We start from the raw sequence: 20,496 nt of genomic DNA, 5'->3' as shown, positions 1-20,496 counted from the left end.
CTATGTAAGAGTTTTTTGATAAACAATCTCAAAAGAGAACACCTTTCCAACTAAAAGTGAATGTTAGGGATTTCATAAACAGACACATTCAAAACCAGCCAAGTTAGAAGCAATTCAAACATTTTTGAGTCTAACTGGGGGCCAACGCTGACTACCGATCTGAGTCACTTAGGAAAACATCACCCCAGATCACAACGTAAGGCTAACAGTGCAGCCTTTAACCGCCAGACCCAAGCTGGGAAAATGCAGATCCTGAAACAGGAAAATGAAGCCAACCCAGTGGCAGGTTGGGGGCTGTGTCAGGGGGACTCGTGTGCTCCCACCCAAAGCAGTGGGAGAACCCAGGTCTGCCCTCTCCCACTCCTGGCGTGATCTTATGCTGTGCATTTTGTCAGGTAGGAGAGAAACATGACCGGGATTACAGACACCCCGCTCGGCCCGTGCTCTCTGAATTTTCCCAAGGTCTTTGGCGAGACCCTGTGTTCACCTGGGACTGTCCCAAAAAGACAAAATCGTCCCTGTTGCTTAAAAAGGAAACAAAACATTATTGATTCCCAGTTTTTGTATGTGCCACTTGAACTAAAACAACAGTATCATGCAGTACAGTCGATTAAAATAAAATAATGAATTTGGGGACACAGCCAATATGAAAACAGTTTTTCTGCGTGCGACTTCTCGGGTTTTTGGTAATATTTGATAGAAAAGCATGCAACGTCAAGGATGCAAATGAAGTTTACTGTATTCTGCACAAATGTGCATGCTGAAGAGCTAGTGTCCGGCATTAAATAAAACAGTTTTAAGGTAGTTCATCTAGAACAACAAAAAAGAGGAGGAATAAGAGTAAAACAGAACACTATAACCCACACGGAGGATGTTATTTAAACACACGGGAGTGTGAAGAAAGGCCAGTGCACTGTGCTGCATTGGATTTCACTCAGTTCATATACACCAATCACCAGAATATTCTCAGGTACAGTGGCTCAATAAACTTTTGCTTAAGAACAAAACAGTATCTTTCCAAAAGTCAGCTTCAAAGTTCCCTAGATTTTCTGGGGCTCCCTGGTTTCTTCCTTTTGTTTCTTCTAAATATAAATCAATTTTAGAAAGACAATTAAAAAACACTGTTGTAAATGAAAAGCTTATCTTTTAAGATAAACTGCTTTTACCCAGTGAATGATCTAGCAACCTGAGTCTACACCTCACCTTCAGAAACTGACCTAAAAAAAATGCTAAAAAAAATTAATAAAAGGCTCATTCCCTGTGTTGCTGCCTCACAGTCTGGGTGCTGTGCTGCTCTCTCTCAATCTGATTGGATTTCCCAGCAAAAGGAAAGGAGAGAGAGATAACACGAAGAACATAGTGATAGGAGGAGATGTATTCACCCGGTCCACAATTCTTTGTCTATCTGAATCTCCCACTGACTTCAGGTTAAGCTTTTGAGTGCAGTGAGAGAAACAACGGGAACCAGGAACTACTGAGCAGGGAAAAATAAACCTCAGCTTTGTATTTGCTCTATTTGCCATGTAATGCAATGAGAAGCACTTGTGTCTAGTGCATTTTCCAGTCTCGCATGTTGTAAAGAGTGTGAGGGCACAAACCTTCTGTGTATGATGGATTGTCATAATGCACCTCCATAAGAACGAACTGAGGGTCAGCTGCTGTGCCAATGGATAAGCCAACATGAGGAGGGTAGGCGAAGCCCTGGAAACCAACGTATACAGAGTGAGACATGGTTTTGCCACGGTTAAGAGTTAATTTCTTTTTATAAATGCATCTACTCTTTTTTTGCAATGATACAAGCATATTAATGATAAAATTTACAAAGGTGACCTTTTAGAACTTTCTGAACATAGCACTGTGGTGTAATATATTTATTATATACTCAATGCACTAAATAATAGCTATGTCAATACAAAACAGTAGATCCTATGCTTGTTAGAGGATAAAGGTCTGAGGAAACTGGTCTGACCTTGCTGCCAACCCTGCTTTGAGTAGGAGGCTGGACTAGAGATTTCCTGAGGTCGCAACCAACTGCATTATCCTGTGATCTTATGATTATTTATCCTGTATTTATTGCTTGAGCGGAAAAGGAAAATTCCATTTTAAATGTGCAAACACTGCATCATCAAGCAGTTAGTCTGTCAATGAAACCCTTATGAAAAGGTGAATCTACATTTTAAATGTTCCCAGTTTCTATAAGCAGTATTTTCCAGGGAATACTGAGGTTGTACATAATTAGGTGGCTTTTCCTGCCCAAATCACTGCATTCTAAGTAAAAGGATGTGAACAATAAAGATGATCTTCATGGCTACATTTGCACCAGGAAGCCATGTAGTGCAAAAGAAATAGCTCTGTACAGTGCAACAGCTTGTGCTGGGCTGAACCCACTGTCCTCTAACAACGATGCTACTTTGGACATGTTCTGGTCAGACCCAATGCACGGAACCGCGTTTACTGCTGGGAGGTGCTGGGTTCACCCCTGCACGTTCAGTTTAACTTCATCCCAAAGGGGGCTGTACAAGTTCTGAAACCACTCATGATGATAAACAGAGCTTGGTAAGTGGGGATATAGCTAATATTTTAATATGCAATTGGAGATTCTAATTTTCTGAAATATGCAATTTGCAATCCCAACTTTCTTATGCTTCATGGACATTAATGAATTAATCGTAGTATATAGCAACAAATATCACCTCCATTCTGCATACGGGTAAACTGAAGTAAGTGTAGTGAATACTCTAGTAAACCTGAATTTAACCCAGATCTGCCAGATTCCTCCCTGCAGATCTTTAACAACAGGATCATCCTTGCAAAAGCCTTCGTAGTGCTTGTCAAATTATAATTTATTTATATGTGTTTTTTTATTTAACTTAGATTAAGACAGTTGAAAGTACAAATACTAGGTCAGAGCATAGCTGATGGCGAAAATGCACAAAGCATACATCAGGGATAATGCTCACAGTGGATTAAACTTCTGCTGATGGGTCTGTGTAGCACCTCTGGCTTCCTCGCACTTCAGCACTCTTTGACGGTTTTGGACTGCAGGCTGGCAAACGAAGGGTCCAGAAACTATCATCATCCCAGTCCCTCTTTGTGCCCACACCATCATTTGTGTGGGCACACAGTGAATCAAGGGGGTAAAGAAGGGATGGGATTCTTTTGGCAGTGATGCTGCCTTATGTCAGCTGAAAGCATTTACTGTAGCCTAAATTAACAGATGAAATAAGCTGAAAACGCAGCCTGGGGTCAACATGGCATCAGAGACTCTTTTCTGTAGATATGTCCCATTGCCATGAGTAAGGTGGTCCTCTGCACACAGAATCGCTCCTACACTGAAGTGATTTCTCTTTAGGCTGGGTAGGAAACTTCGGAATGATATGCCTGAAACTATTGTAACCAGGTCCTGGCGAGGCACAAAAGGAATTAAATCTATGTCTAACTTTATTTGGAAAATATTGCCTCCATGTCTTTTATGCAGTTACCTACAGAGATTTGCTTTTCTTTCTGCCGCTCTCCACAGGTAACAGATATTGGTCATCGCTGGAGGCAGCATATTTCCGTATCAGATGGGCCAAGCTGATACACAGACAGATTTCCATGCTCCCAAGTCATCTTTCTTCCCCTAAGGCATCAATTCTCTCTATACTATATTCATTGATTTTGGCTTGTCACTTGGAATGTTCATTGCATTTCATACTTTCTTAAGTCAACAAGAGCTGAGGACTTACTGGTGAGGCATTTAGGGATTGTGACTGTATACCCTTAAAACCAGACAGATGAAGGAATCATTAATATACTAGGAAGAAGCTTGATTACGATACACACCATCCTAAAGCCCCATTGATGAACCATGCTAGACAGACATTCATCCTACCTCTCCTCCAATGGCCCAAGCAAAAATGACCGTCTCGCATGTAAGAAAAGAGTCTGGCATGTTGGGGTGGTAGCACTCGTGCCCGTAGTCCAGCACACTGTCATTCAAATTGCTGCTGCACTGGTAGAGCAGGATATGGTGCACCAGATTCTCATGGCCTTTCTGGATCAATGGCTCAACCTGTCAATTTTAAAATGAAAAAGAAAGAAAACACATCTCAGATGTGACTATTTCAATCCAGCTATGCAGACAGAACTAAAAATTATATAGTGCATTTATTTTAAAAGAGGAGACTTGATGTTCGATTGTAGTTAGGTTGAAATGTGACTTCAGCGCTCTGCAACCCCAAGCATTGCCCAAGTGCATCAACAGGGGGCAGGAGGAAAATTATGTGTCTTGACAAAACCTCTGTTGCCATTTGTCTTGTTCTCCCTTCTCCCGCTCCAGTCTTGCACAGTCACTTGTCTTTCTCCCTGCACAATCTTGTTTAGCCACATTCCAGCATGAAGGGGATATAAACCAGCTGAAAGTCTGTTCAGCTAAACCAGCTTGGTATCTGAACTACTCAGAACTTTCCATCCCTGTTTCTGCCTCTTTTGTACTATTTCAAACTAGAGCTGCCCATAGATTCTGTACATGTACGGTGAGCCTGGAGGTATACCCCACACTCCTCAGCAGCTCAAGATGGACTTTCAAATTTTTTTGACATCTACAAGAAATTAGAATTATTTTACAATCTGCTCAGTTGTAAAGAATTTATTAACACGAAGTCATTCCCGAGAGGTTGGGTGCTCCAGCCTGTTTATGACAGTGGTGAGCTGGAGGGCTCTCAGGGGTGCCCGGGTGCCCCCACTATAATTTGACCATCGAACTTCAGGGTAGGCTGAAATAATTTCATTCCCATTTAATAGTGTTCACTCTCTGTTTGGATGGATGATATTAAATCATCTCTGTCAGAGATGACATCCCCAGGGCAAACATGAATACTTCTTTAAAAAATTATTTTGCTTTTCAGAAAGATCATATTCCACAAATATCAGCATATAGAAAATAGTATTAAAATGGAAGTTTTCCCCTTGCTTTTGCTTTCAAAGATTGCATTCCATTCTATCATACCTACCTTCAAGTTGAGTAAGATAAATATTAATGTTTTCAGAAGAAAAGCAAAGCTTTGGCAACGTAACTCTTAAGACATAGGGTGACATGCAGTATTGACTTTTAATATTAGGAAAGAGGAGGTATTTTAAGCAGGCAAAAAATGTATATACATCCTAACTTTGCATCCATTTGCTTTGCAAGCACATGAAGCCCAGCTACCAGAGGATCAGAACAGGGTAAGCAAGAAGTTTATTTCGTTAGTAAAATATTGTCAGCACAATATTGTTACCAGAAATTTAGCTCTCTGCACTTCGTTCAAACCACTAAACCAATTACAAAAGAGGAAGGGCAGGAAGACGCAACCAGAGCCTGTGCATATCAAGACCACCCTCGTTGATATGAGTCTGCAAAATACCATTGAAGTTGGGCTCTTGGGGAGTCCAGCTGCTGCTGAGTACCTGCACGTCTGTCCAAGAAGTGCACAACCCAAAACCACCCACTCCACTGCACTTAGAAGTCAATGGAAGGATGCCAATTTACACGGATGCACCAAAGTTTTGTTCTGATGGCAAGAATGAAGTACTTCACAAGAGATCTTCTGTACTGTTCCCAGTAATCCCTATTTCAGTTCGCATTACCATCATCATGAATTACTGTACTATGGAAGTAAAAGGTATGTTTGAGGGAGATAAGAGTCAGTTTTCTCATCAGATAAGAATTTATTCCCCAATATATCAGACTGACTGACAAAGATTCAGAAATCCATTTCAGCTTGATGTTCTTTCTTCCCTCTGCTCCGTCATATACCTGCACATTTATCCAAACACTGCACAACGAAAACCCACTCATATCATGGCAGCTTATACAATAAAAAGCAGTATATATCCCAAGAATTCAGAAGCTCCACATAATGTATAGGTTAGTCAGGGAAATGGTTATGGAAATATTATCCCTGTGTCTACAAAGAAAAAAAGAGTATTTTTGTCCCAACATGTGATAGTTCTGCCTGCCTCTACAAGATTCCAGCACCTGCTGTGCTTACAAGCACTGCTTCAAAACCAACTTCCCCTCAAAACAATAGGACGTCACCAAAATTAGAAACTCACATCCTGTCATCGCTTTCTTAGTGTCAGTTACCTAAACAATAACAGCACTTCAAAAAGTAGGTTTTTTCAGCTTTCTTTACTGAAGAAAAGAAAAAAACTAGAACAAACCCTTCAGCATCTTTCCAATGCCTCTTGTAGGACAATTTATATTCTTCAGATACACAACTAAATAATGAAAAGCAGCAGTGAAGTTAGTTAGACTTTTTACACAATTTTTATTACAACTTTGTTAGGAAGGTGCCACCTTTCTCTTTCCCCTTTTAAACAAATGGAGAAAAAAAAAAAGAAACTATTAGGAGTGGTCAGAAATCTATTAAGAAGAATCTTAGGAAAATCTCATTAATCACAAATTTTTCATTTCCCAGAAATGTGTGGAAATATTTTAATGGCCAGCTCCCTAAGGATCACAGCATCATTTCTGATTGAAATGAGAGCAGGAAGAGATGCAGACCCCCTAGACACATTGGGTTCCCTTTCTCTGATCCAAAGAATAGCTAGCTGTATTTACTTACTAGAAAAAGTTCAGCAAGAAAAAAAATTAAGAAAAAGTATTTGATTCTCTATTGTAGTGATCAACTGAGGCAGGGATTTAAACATGCCATTCTACATCCCAGGTGAGTGCTGCCCTAGTTACTCAGCCATTCGTTATTTTAGCTTATAGAACAAGTCGGTTGTTTAGGCTGCCTCCCTCTTCCTCCCTCACTTTCCACAAAGAGCATCTGTACAGCTCAGTTTGCTACAAGCTGAAGAGAAATTCCAAAACCTCCTCTTTCTTCCAAATAAACAAAATTCTTGTTTTCTGGCCAGCCTTACAAACAATGATGAACAACGACCGAGTTCTTCAAATTTGGGGCCAAATTCAGCAAATCACTAATGCATTTAAATGTGCACACAAGTAGGCTCAGGTGTAAAATTAGTTGCTAGAGCAGGTATCTACAATTAAATATCTACATCAGGGTGGCCTGGTTTCCAGAGTACTTGCAGCCCCAATGAATGATAACACAGTTTGAAAGGGCTCATCTCCTACCAGGTTATTCCTATTTTAACAGCCCTTTATCAGCCTTGATCCCCAGCTATAAGCATTCATTTTTAAAAGACGGACTGTTTAATGCACGCATTCAATGTTTCCAGTTATTTGAAGTTTTTAAGCATAAAGTTTTTGGTTCTTTGATAGTCTTTAATTCCCAAATCACACAACTGAAAACTAAGCTAAACTAAGGTCTACTTTTGCAGGTCTCCGGTCACAATACTACAGGATGAACCCTGAAAGGTCACCATGACTGTCTTGTTAATTTGACTCGGGAAATAGTGCAACTTTTAGAATACTTATGAAAAGATAATAATTTACTGTGGAAATACAGAAAAAAGTGTGGCATAATAGGCATAATATGTAATAGTCAATAAACTCTGCAGATATAAGCAAACGATTCATTTTTATTTGTATTCTTATTTATACATAGCCTCGTTTACTCTGTTCTTGTAGTGCAAGGGGACTCTCAAATGACACTTCCTGCCACCAATAACTTGAGTAATTTAGATGAGTTGCAGTGAAAATGGGAATCCTTTCACTTTCAATAATTATGAGGAAACCTCTGACTTTGAAACGTAGTTCCTTCCTCTTTCCTTGCTAATTCCTACCCACCTCTTGTTAGCCAAGGGAGTCAAGAAAGAGGCTGAAAGGAGACTGAAAGGGAATATGCATATAACTACCTGTTTTACCCATTTTGCCTCATTCTTTGAGGCTCATCTGTGGTGCTTTCCCTGCTGCTGACAGGCAAGGAAGACCCAGCTGTCAGGGTTCATCTCTTTGCCATGTCGTGAATAAGCCTGCGGAGATACTGCACCACCGAGGCGCCTTGGTGACTTCTTCCCCTGCAGGCAAAGTGCATTTTCTGCTTGACATTTCCCAACTGCCAGAGGCTCAGATAACAAAAGCCCTATATCCACCCTACATCAAAATGCCGAAGGCGTTCGGGACTGCAAAAAATAAGTGCGTGCAACAAGACACGATCTCCCCTGCTTTTCATGAAACCCACAAAAAGAAGCTCCTGTTTTATTATTCATGATGACTTAATTACTGCATCCTCACTACCTTTCTTGAAAGCTTGGGCAAAAGTTCTTTCTCTCTCTCCACACTGACATATATGAACCTATCTGACTCCCACTAACAGAGATAAAAAATAACAGATGCACTATAATTCACCATCACATCAAATCAAGGTTTCCAAAGGTGGAGGGATTTAAAATACACCGCATTCAAATGCAAAATGAAGACACTGCCCTCTGCAACCAAAAGTATGGGTTACGGTGATGGTGTGGGATTAGCATGACCTGTACACACCAGGCAGGTTGAGAATTTTTACAGAGCTCCTGTACTGTATCTCTTAGCACTTCTCGAAATAATGACTTTCAAAGTATATAACAAACACATTTTTAATTTATTATCAAGTTAGTTGATACAGATAAGACATGTGCTTTCCACCTGTAAATTTAACAGAAGCTCTATTCTGGTCAAAAGGCTGACACCACATGAACAAAGAAAATGCTTGTATCTGCCAGTGCTGGGTTACTCAGCTTCAATTTTTCTTGCTCTTTTCTGTATTTCCAAATATCTCTTTACCAACCCACAAACCGAATGCACCACATGTCTGTGTTTCTTAAAAAAACAAGCCAAAATTGTAACATAATAGAGCCCTGCATCTCAAAAGCCAAAGACAAGCAGGGTCAAGATACTAATGTACAATGTATTAAACAGGATGAAAATGAAAACAGCTCAAATGGTCCAAGAAGTTAGAGTCCCTACAAGGGAAAAATATCGCCAGAAACCTTGGAAGTCTTTCCTGCTTATTCCTGTTTTTCTCCCTTCTTATTTGCTTTGCTTTCTTTGATGTTAACAGCTGTGGTTTCTTCTTCGTGCCTGCTTGTGCGAATGATGAAGGTTAGTAAACTACATCCATAGTCTCCTCATAGTGTCCCTGTTACAAAATATTGCCCACTGAACTTCAGAAAACAAAATGCTGAATTTCATTTGATATATGAAAATGACGACGAGTTTTTTTTCTTGTTGCAGTGATGCTTCTACATTGAAATGACAGTGAAAAATATGATTTTTTTTTTTCTGGCTTGAAAGGTAGCTTCAACTTAATCTTACATTGTAAAGATTCTATGGGATGGCATATTCCCATATAAACGACTGAATAAGGCCACATCCTTACACAACACCTTGTGTATGTAGCTGGCAGTAATACAAGGGAAAAAAACATTATTCTGTAATCTTAAAATTGAGAGCAAAAATTTGACACAAGATTTTGTTCTGGCACTGCTGCATCTAAGAGAGTTTCCAGCCTGTGGTTGGTTATTTTATTTATATGAGTTTGCCATGTCCCTGATTAACTCAGACCAAAAAATGATGGTTTAGAAACTGAGTACTAGCTGAGTTTAGTCGAGAGACTTTTTGTAGCAGAAGACCAAGTTGCAGGGTCTCTGCTTTCTATATTCATCCTCAGGAAGAACTATTACCTTCTTACTGATTACTCTGATCTTTGTACTTCGTTCACAAATGTGTACCACACACCTACATTGAAATATTTCTCTAACTTTTTCTCAGTTCTTCAAAGACACAATGTCTTCTTATTAGGAATCATCAAGATTTTTTCCTGATTTTTTTTTTTTTTGCTTTTCAAAAGTGTAGTTTTGGAATGAACAAATATTTGTCTAAAACGTCTCTTTTAAGGTTTTAGATTTTTCTTCAGAAAAGCAAATACTTAGAATACTTGGCTTAATAAAGCTGGGTCTTTTTCAGCAAAAAACCTCCAGGTATTCCAGAAAAAAAAAAACCAAACCTCAATAATAATATGGTTTTATCGTCATATAACTGTTCTGAAAGAAAAGCACTAGTTGCTTTCTGCCTAACACTGCTTCTTCCACACAACCCAGAGGTGTGCTGAGCGAAAAACCAAGAGCTGTAAAGGCACCTCTGAGCTGGGGTAGGTGTTTAAGTCCACGACTCCAGGGCAGAGCAGGATTTTAACCCTAACAACCTAACGGCTATCTCATGTCAGGAGAAAAGCCTGCCTAGGCCAGCGTCACGTCTGGGACACTAATCTGCTGCAGACTTTGAGCCCGGAGTTCAGGCATCCCGGGGTCAGGCAGGGACCACCCTCCCAGCGCCCCCACCCCACCCCTTCTGTCAGAAAGCATTAAATTAATGCCACAGGATAGTTAGGGTTGAAAGAGACACCTCCAATGCTCAGCCGGCTGCAGTCTAGCATGGACTAGCTGCCATAATCTTGCCTGAGATCGGCCGTATCAGTTGCATGTACACAGCTAAGTGCCCATTTCTGGTTCTCTCACTGTACAGTCCAGATCCTAAATTCAGTCTTCATCACTAACAAAGCCCTTTAAATCGCCCTCTGTCCCAAGTGCGCCTGAGTTTGTACTGCGCTGCTTACTTACAAAGGTGTGTATTTTGGTGGGCGAATTGCAGGAGGCAGAGCAAAGCTGCTGTTTCTGGTTCACTGATAGTCACCTATGTACAACAGGGAGCATTACTGCTTAACTTGAATTGTCCTTCAAACATACAAATGTTCATCCAAATTATTTTCATACACATTTTCCACATCTTCCAATTGGAGGAAAATATAACCTGTGTAGTTAGTGACATATCTTGCTTCTCATATTTTAATACAAAAGAGATGGAGATGAGAAAAAGGTCCAGGCAACAGCAACCATCCCCACCCCCGATCTCATAATACGATTAGGTAAGGTTTCCTTCTAGGATGGAAATTTTCCAGACCAAAAACAGAGGTTCCATACAACTTCAGGCATTTAAATTTGCATGATTTGTCCTTAATGTGTGTGGAGGACTTTTTTTTTCAAAGTGAGATTCAAATACAGGACATAATCCCAAATTGAAATAACAGTGCTGACATTTATTTATTTATTTATTTATTTAAGATATATGGTTGGCATTTGGGTTTAACTGGTTTTGGGTATACTTTAAAATGCAAAACCAAAATTCTAACATCACTGTGGAGAAAAAGTCCTTACCACATGAATGGAAACCCTTATTCAAAGCACAGATATTTCCTGTTCTTGGCCTAAAGAAGAAAGCATTTGTTTACTCAGTGACTGTGTTGTTCAATGAAGGCTCTTATTAAAGTTTTATTAGTATACCGCATTAAGAAGTAATTACCACACCTCCACTTTAGGCTGTAGAATTTTTACTGGAAAAGAACACGTACTTTCAGGTAAAAGCTACTCTTGCAATGCTGTTGGCTTGGAGGGCAGGCCGTATCTCTAAATTCACACAAATTTTTCCATCTCCACAAACTACTGCTAATGATTACATTGCACGTCCGGAATTTCTATAGTTCAGTGTGCAGAACAACTTGAATATTTTAATTAGGAAAGAGGAACCAAACGACAAAATAACCAATAACACCAAAGTTTAAAAATGACAACTGGCGATAGGTTTAAGGCTTCTTGTTCTCTCTGCCATCATGTCCATTCCTAAATTGTTATTCCTAATTAATCTACCCTTCATAAAGAGTTTCAGACTTTAAAGGTATGCAGTAATTTAGACTAAATCCACAAGAAGCGTACCTCAAAGAAATATTCATAAAACATTGTTTCTGCCTGAGGTGTGTCTGAAGATTTAAGATAAGGCATTTAGTAACAGTTAAAAAGTATAACCCTGAGGAGCAATCTGATAAAGTGCTCAGGTCAAGAAAAAACATGTTTCATTTGGTTACGCTTCCTGGCAATACACTTATTGCACTCCTAAGTAGCAGAAACACCGACAGAGTGGTTGTGGTATTCGGTACGGCCATAGACTCTCAGCACAATTGACACACACCAAGCAGAATTAATCGGCAATTAATCAGCAACATCATTACTTTCTTGTGAAAATAATATAATAATAAAGTAATATGTAACCAAATATGTTTCAGATCTAAAGCCAAAAAGGGCTGTCTATAAAGAGTTTATATACATTCAAGAGGAACATATAATTTGAATAGTATAAATAATAAAGTCAATGCAGGTACTTCCTTTTGTTCATGAAATAACCATTCATGCAGAGTGATGTCTATCTAGTCTATCTGTTTCTTTGAGATGGCAATGGAAGAGGTTTTAATTCTATTGTACAACGGCAAAATGTTCCCTTTGATCGTGTAGCATAATAACATTATAATTTTTCTCCTCCTGCTTGGGAGTGAACACGCAGCTTTGCCCGAAGACAGAGCGCGTGAGAATTTACAGGGTGTCTGCTTCTTGCTTTGCACACACTGGGGTAACTGTTAGGAAATGTGTTTTCTGACAAGGAAATGCTGACTTCTGTGAAGGACTACCAAAAGGGAACACAAACAAGAAAGACCTTAGGCATTCATAAAATAGTTTGGGTTGGAAGGGACTTTTAAAGGTCATCTAGTCCAACCCCCCTCCAATAAGCAGGGACATCTTCAACTAGACCAGGTTGCTCAGAGCCCCGTCCAACCTGACCTTGAATGTTTCCAGGGATGGCACATCTACCACCTCTCTGGGCAACCTGTGACAGTGTTTCACCACCCTCGTAAAAACTTTCTTCCATATATCTAGTCAAATTCTACCCTCTTTTACTTTAAAAGCATTATCCCTTGTCTTAGCGCAACAGGCCCTGGTAAAAAGTTTGTCCCCATCTTTCCTGTAGGACCCCTTTAAGTACAGGAAGGCTGCTATAAGGTCCCCCTGGAGCCTTTTCTTCTCCAGGCTGAACAACCCCAACTCCCTCAGCCTGTCCTCATAGGAGAGGTGCTCCAGCCCTCTGATCATTTTTGTGGCCCTCCTCTGGCCCTGCTCTAACAGGTCCATCTCCTTCTTGTGCTGAGGGTCCCAGAGCTGGATGCAGTTCTCCAGCGGGGGTCTCACGAGTAGAGGGGCAGAATCAACTCCCTCGACCTGCTGGCCATGCTTCTTTTGATGCAGCCCAGGATGTGGTTGGTCTTATGAGCTGTGAGCACATGTTGTCAGCTCATGTCCAGCTTTTCATTGACCAGTAGCCCCAAGTCCTCCTTGGCAGTGCTGCTCTAAAACCCTTCATCCCCCAGCCTGTACTGATACTGAGGGTTGCCCCAACCCAAGTGCAGGACCTTGCACTTGGCCTTGTTGAACCTCATGAGGTTCACATGGGCCCACTTCTCCAGCCTGTCCAGGTCACTCTGGGTGGCATCCCGTCCCTCAGGCGTTAGCCGCAGCACTCAGCTTGGTGTCGTCTGTAAACTTGCTGGATGCACTTGATCCCACTGTCTATGTCATTGATGAAGATATTGAACAGTACTGGTCTCAATACGGACCCCCAAGGGACACCACTTGTCACCAATCTCCATCTGGACATTGAGCCATTGACCACCACCCTCTGGATGTAACCATCCAACCATCCACGCATCAAATCCATATCTCACCAATTTAGAGCGAAGCATGTTGTGGGGGACCACGTCAAAGGCCTTACAGAACTCCAGAGAGATGATATCTATAGCTTTTCCCTTGCCCACTGATGTAGTTACTCCATCATAGAAGGCCACTAGGTTGGTCAGGCAGGACTTGCCCTTGGTGAGGCCATGCTGGCTGTCTCGAATCACCTCCCTGTCCTCCATGTGTCTTAGCATAGCTTCAAGGAAGATCTGTTCCATGATCTTCCCAGGCACAGAGGTGAGGCTGACAGGTCCATAGATCCCAGGGTCCTCCTTTCTACCCTTTTTAAAAGTGGGTGCAATGTTTACATTTTTCCAGTCACTGGGGTCTTCACCTGACTGCCACAACTTTTCAAATATCATGGAGAGTGGCTTGGCAACTACAAGAGCCAATTCTTTCAGGACTCTGGGATGCATCCCATCAAGTCCCATAGACTTCTGTATGTTCAGGTTCCTCAGGTGGTCACGAACCTGATCTTCTCTTAGAGTGGGAGGGACTTTGCTCCCCCTGTCCCTGCCTTGTGGTTCATCCACTCAAAAGGTGTGGGGAGGGAGGTTGCCAGTGAAGACTGATGATTAGATACTTCTGTTTTCTCAGGTTATGGTGTTTTGGGTTTGCACTTTTTTTTGTGTATTTTAGTTAGATCCAAGATGTAAATTATTTTCATACCAGGTAAAACTTCACTTCAGTCTTGTTGCAAAGCGAAAGTATTCACAATCTGCCTGTAGTTCAGTTGTCATCTGTGTGGATTTTGATGTCATGTATGCTATGTGTGGATGTGGTGGAGCAGTATTGTCTGTTGTCTGTCTATTTTCCCACTGTTACTAATGTTCTTTCTATTTTGCCCCCAGGAGTCAATGGATCTGTGCTCTGGACGTAGCAGTGACTACTGCGGATCACAAGCACAAGCAGAGATGGAGAAGGTATCCTAACATTATTCTCTGAAAACTAACCCCAGTAGCTAATGCTAGGGTTGCAGAGTGAGAGGTGGGTACTGAAGAGAAACACTTTGAATAGTTAGATCGGAAATTAAATTTCTTCTCCATCTAAATGACATTGGAGGAATTAAATGTGGTCCTATAGCAAATTTGCTTAAGATGTTGCTAATATGTGACTTGCCTGAATTAGAAAGTTGATCTTAAGAAGCAATGCCAAAATGCTAGTAGGACCAAGGTAGATCAGTTCTGTGATCCACCCAGACACTCACCTCACACTGCGCAAACTCCATCAAGTCAGATTTTACCACCTATGAACCTGCTGTTCTGATATTTGCACAGAAGATGCTTTATAATTGCTCATCTAAGGCACAATTCTACTCTGAAATATTTTGTTGCCTGCTATGATAAGAAGTGTAGATTGGTTGGCTGCAGACAATTCCTAGGCACAATTTTCTTTTCAGTGCACTACCTAGTCACAGGCTTACTCTAAAACCATACACAAAGCTAAAGACGAGGAAGAAGAAACAAAGATGTGGTACAAGACAAAATGGGGTTTATCAAATTTAAGACTCGTTTAGATGTGGTGTTGGGGGATATGCTGTAGGGGAGAACTTTGTAGAGTGGGGTTGATGGTTGGACTCGATGATCCCGAGGGTCTTTTCCAGCCTAAATGATTCTATGATTCTATGATTCTAATAGCAGTCCTCTCCTGAAGACGACTTAACATATCGTCTCAGAATTGGGAGGTAAAACTCAGAGCGCTTCACAGAAATTGTACCCTCCCTTTCTCCATGTTCACCATTGGTCATATTTTAAGCTAAGACTCCTGTCATCTAACACTTGTATGTAACCAGAAATTACATAACTTCTGACTTTCATTTAACCAGAAAATCACATAAAATACATATTTTCCAACCATGTGCTGGCATAGTCAATACATTGCTGTAATGGATGGATGTTGTTTTAATTAAAAAAAAAAGAAAAATCAAAGAAACTGGAATAAATTCACTAAATGTGCAAGTTTGCTGATGACAGAAATGAAGTAGATTATTTTTGCATACCAGTGCGAAAAAAATAATGCAGCAATAGCTGCATAGTTTAAGTATTCTTATTGTAAAGGTATGCAAGTGAAATAAGACTACCGCAAAATAAGAATATGTTCCATGAGAAATATGAAGTTTGGTGTGACAGTAAAATCTGTGGTCATATGTAGTTTCATCTTTGATCACAGAGTGAAATAACATAAGAAATGATTTTACATATGAAATAATTTAGCAGAATATGCAAGACAGTATTTGTGTTGTTTCCCGAGACAGTTGCTTGGGAAACTTTTAATTTCCAGCCAGTTCAGTTATATCATTCTTTAACACTGCGAAGCCTAATGGGCCAATTCAGGCTTGCACTGAAGAGACAGCCCTCCAGATCAAAGGGCAGATAGCTTGCAAGCTCTGCAGCATAAGATGATCGTTTGGTTGCCAATCTAATTTACCGAGGCTGAAATTGCTTTGCAGGGGAACACACAGAAAAACACAGAAGATTTGTTTATGTCAGGCTGCATGATGCAATTTGCTAGAGTTATCACATTTAGCAAAATGTAAAAGTTCGAGCCAGAGAACAACAAGCAGTTACTGTCTGGTATCACTCAAGTTAAAAATCAGTGCCCTCATTTAGGTACTGGAGGCCACAGGCTGCCCTTCTGGCTTTCAATCAATCAGTCTCTTAAACTGGAGTCCCTTTGTATTTTCACACTGGGGTCTTTGGTATTACTAAAGCATTCCACTGTCAAAAAGCAGAGTTACCCTTGGCAACAAGTTTTTTTGGAGTTTTTACTTCCTTATCAGAGATCGCTCTGAAACTGAACATGAAGATTAACTAGCAGCTGCTGGTGTGCCCTAATACAGGCCTTTCTTTAATTGAAAAGAGGCTCCCTTTTCTAAGATCAACAATGGAAAACTTTGGGGCTTATATAAAAATATACCCAGTGTAATGCTTCTCAGTTAATGCTTAATAATTATGGTTTTGTCTAGTGATATGCTTGGCCTGTTTTCCCTAGTCACATCCTAAATTGAGTGCTAAAAAATTACATAGGCTTATGGTTGAGAAAAAACATTTTTTCCTAAAGGCAAATTTAAAATAAAAAGTTTTAATTTGCAATTTTTGCTCCTATCACAATCTCTTCTGTCCCCTGACCATTTTGGTGGGACACGTGTCCCCTGATTCATCCAGCTGAGAGCTACATATCTAATACAGGCTGGTTATCTGGGTTCTCTCTTCAGCCAACGGAGAGATTGAACCATACAGGGGATGCCTGAGCTCGTGTATTTCAGACACCTCCTCCAGGATGATACAAATGGGTATTTCTGCCACTGTAAGGTCATTTAAACAGCAGTCTCAGACCTGGAGATAAGTCAAGTTAGATGAGAGGAAGCCCATCTTTGTCGTTTTTAATTTACTGTCTTCAATATGTTGCCTGAGTTTAATTTCGTATGCATGAGGTGCACTTAAGAGACACTGAATTTTGACCACATAGTCTAATCCCCAGCATGGGGCTTCTTCCCCTTTTCAGCAGCACTAAACCTGCTTCTCCATTCTCATAAGCTTACAAAATGCAACCTACGATCCTCCTTTCTGCCCTCTAAAACTGGGTGTCCCATTAAAAAAGTTCTCTTACAGAATTGAAGCATTTTATGCTCTTGAGCACAGCCACATCGCAGCCTTTCTGACAGTATTTCTCTGGCTATACTAGTTTCAAAAAAAACCCAGAAAGTTAGGGTCTATAGGAAAATGAGTAATTCTTAGAAAAAAGACACGTAGATACAGCTAAATGACCCTGCGACCCAACCGTATTTGTTATTTTACATAATTATTTTTTTCCTTCTCTTAAGAGTGAAATTCAATGTCTGACATGTTTTTGTCTATGGGATTATTACAACTGAAGCCTGGAGAACTACTTTCCCTGAGGAAAACACAATATATTTCAAAGAAATAAAGAAAATAAAGAGGGAAAATTTATGAAGCGTTGAAACTAGCACAGACATGTTATACACTGAAGCTGAAAAGCTTCACACGAATCGATTATGGCACGTCTGGCATGTAGAATATACATACCATTCCTTCACCAGTAAATACTGTAAATTTTCAGAAGCTTACACACAGCATTAAACAATTTGTCAGGAGACCACAGGTATAAAGGATCCACAGAAAATCTAGAGACACTAGAGGAAATACCGTATTTTAAGGTTTTCTAATTGTGGCGGAAAATAACAGGGGAGCGCATGGGAGACCTGCGGTTAATGTGAAGCCGAAGTAATGAATCTTTACCAGACGCAGTTATATTAATAAGCAATACAATTAAATTAAACAAACAGAAGACAGGAAGTATTGAAAGCTAAGCTAAAGACAGTAATAAAAATGTTGTATCTGTAGAACCACAAGTAGAAAGAGAAGCAAAGACAGGCTTTGAAATTACAGCAAAAGCTGCATTTACCAAAATACAGGGAAGTATTTCCCACGAACGTGAAACAAATTTCCACTTTTATGCTGTTGGTAAACATATGCATGACGCCAACTGACAGTAAGCAAAAAATAAATTCAGCAAATAGGCAGAAAAAACCAATCACCAACAAATAGCCTTGAAAACTGTCAAAGTAGAGCGAGACGTGTCAGCACACACATAGAAAATCATGAAAATCAGACATCTGGATGGTAGGAGAATTAAAGGATCTCAGAAGCTCCGGTGTGCTGCCACTGAATAACTTTTTTTTGATAAACCGAAAGAGAAATAAGGAAGAGACTTTTAAAACGGGTGGTTTACAAGAGGGAGGATGATGCAGGGACTCCCCTTGTCAGTGCCTGCTCCTCCCTCTCCCCCTGAAAGCCCCCGCTCCCAGCCCTGGAGCACAGGGACTCTGCCTGCAAGGGCTCTCCACACCCCGGGAGCTGCCCTTCTGCAGGGAGACAGAAACCTTTTCTCGCAGAGGTCGGTGCATGGACATGGCTGTGTGTCTGCTCCACCGGCGGCTCCTTCCCTCCCTCCCTCTGAGAGGACCTGCTGGAGAGGACATCCTACCCCAGGTGCAGTCGGTGAAACCAGAGGACTTTCTTTGAGGGTGCAAGTAAGAGGCACATTCAAAACTACGTCAAAATAATGGTATTTGCAGAGCACTGCAAAAGATTCTAGCAAGAAATAACCTTAAACCCATCTCCGGAATGTCTGGGCTACTAAGTGGAATGCTTTTTTTCTAAGAAAGCTACTTCTGAGAAAGCTCCCGGCTAACTTCCGTGTGTGAGAAAAGTAAAAACCCCTGTAGGGTAGTAAGCCTGAGGCAGCCTGAAGCTCGAAGCAGCGAAACAGGCCAATGCACATGTAGCTGCAGGAGGATTTTGCAGACTGGCGGTGATGTGCCCTCTCCCACACAGAGAGCAGCCAGGGCCCATGGCCCCAGGACCACTGCGGAGACATCCTGCGAACGGCTGACTTGAAGAAAGACGGTTGCCTCCAAGCAACCCCTTTCGTCTCTTCTGCATACTGCTATTTTTAAAATTTATCTGTTACCCTGATAATTGGTTCTGATGACAAAAAAACACAGGGGAAGGAAAACCTGTAGAAGTTTAATAAATTTTCAAGCAGTCCCCGCTGCCTGAAGCTGAAGAGTGATGTATTCCATGAGGGTCACAAAAACAAATCGGTGCCTGGTATTGGTTGTAATCTGGATAACTCTTATCACTATTATGCCCAGCTGTCGAGAAATCATCTTATTTTGTTTTATTTCTTAGCAGGCACAATGTTATTATGAATTATTTCTCCAGGAGTTCCCAGAGGCATCAGAGAAGATCTCGTAACAGAAGGCATTGTAGGGACACGTAGGAAAACACAATCGCTTCTCTAGGGAAGAAGTTGCAAGAGATATGAAACAAAGGAAGATTAAACAGAGAAGCCCTAAACCTGGCTGGGTGTTCTCCATCAGTAAATGCAGCATAAGGAGAAATTGCTTATCCATGTCCTTATTCTACCTATGAGATGAACACAAGATTACAATCTTATCTCTTGCACAATTTACATGTCATGTAGCACAGCTTGATCAAGAACAGTCAATGAAAATATGCTGTTTCTCATTACCTGAGGTTCTTGGAAAGTAGCATGAATATTATGTAAAGAGAAAGAAAAGACATAAGACCTTACATAATTATACCTTCAACTGATTTTGAGCTCTCTTATGCTGTTATTTCTTTATCTTGTGCTAACAGAAGAACCCAGGCCTCGCAACTGCTACCCAAACAAGCCCTTTAATTCACTTCAAATCAACAGCTTTGCTCATGCAGGCAATCAGGTGGAGGACCGTGCCTGAGCTACCCAGAAGGCAATGGCAGCATATTGGGACATCTGCAAAAAAAGCTTCTCCTTGCCCAGAGAGTCATTCAGTTTGGGGGACATTTTTTTCCTTGAGAAGAAAAAGTGCAAAAGAGGAAAAGGATGTCTTGTGGACATCCTCACTACCCGCCATCAGAAATGTTTTATTTGTACAAATGTCGTCCCATTGCCACCCAGGCAACTTCTGTTGTGCTCCTGGCACACACCCTCCTGTTGAGTTATACCCAAAGGGATTCAGTTCACGAGCTCCATGACTGCTCCATGGCAGTAACAACACCGAAATAACCAAGAATAACTTGAAGATTCACTTCAGAAGCATGCTTCTCAGCCAAACTGTAACACTACTGCAGATGCACCCTAAGACCAAGTGTTATCAATCACCCAGCTGTTGCACCACTGGATTGTATTTACAAAATATATTTGTAAGTGTTTTGAAGATGTTCTGCGTGACAGCATATACTCTTTTTTAAAATAATGCATGGTCAATGGAAGTTAAAAAATTCTGTTTAATTCAGAATCTGTATTCAGAATCTGGCATTCGTTAACCAGAGATGATTGAAAGTGTTAGCCTCTACCTTTAATGATAGGTCTAATTTTTTCATGCTTCCCTTCATTAAAATATTGTGCTTCCCTGATGAAACTGATGTTTTAAAAAATACA

The 20,496-nt window shown here is 40.7% G+C and overlaps 1 protein-coding gene across 1 annotated transcript in view; it reads right to left on the bottom strand.

Moving 5' to 3' along the window:
• MOXD1 (monooxygenase DBH like 1) overlaps positions 1–20,496 on the bottom strand; it is a 52,923-nt gene that overhangs the window by 16,091 nt on the left and 16,336 nt on the right. Inside the window, exons 5-6 of the mRNA XM_054196142.1 lie at positions 3,875–4,054; positions 1,599–1,701 (exon numbers count right to left, since the gene is read on the bottom strand). Coding sequence (XP_054052117.1) covers positions 1,599–1,701; positions 3,875–4,054 — 283 coding nt within the window. The remainder of the gene's footprint in view (positions 1–1,598; positions 1,702–3,874; positions 4,055–20,496) is intronic.

This window comes from Rissa tridactyla, chromosome 3 (assembly GCF_028500815.1).
Source record: "Rissa tridactyla isolate bRisTri1 chromosome 3, bRisTri1.patW.cur.20221130, whole genome shotgun sequence".
Taxonomy (NCBI): Eukaryota; Metazoa; Chordata; class Aves; order Charadriiformes; family Laridae; genus Rissa; species Rissa tridactyla.
The sequence above is the reverse complement of the archived record's forward strand: the minus strand, read 5'-3'. Positions and strand labels throughout refer to the sequence as shown.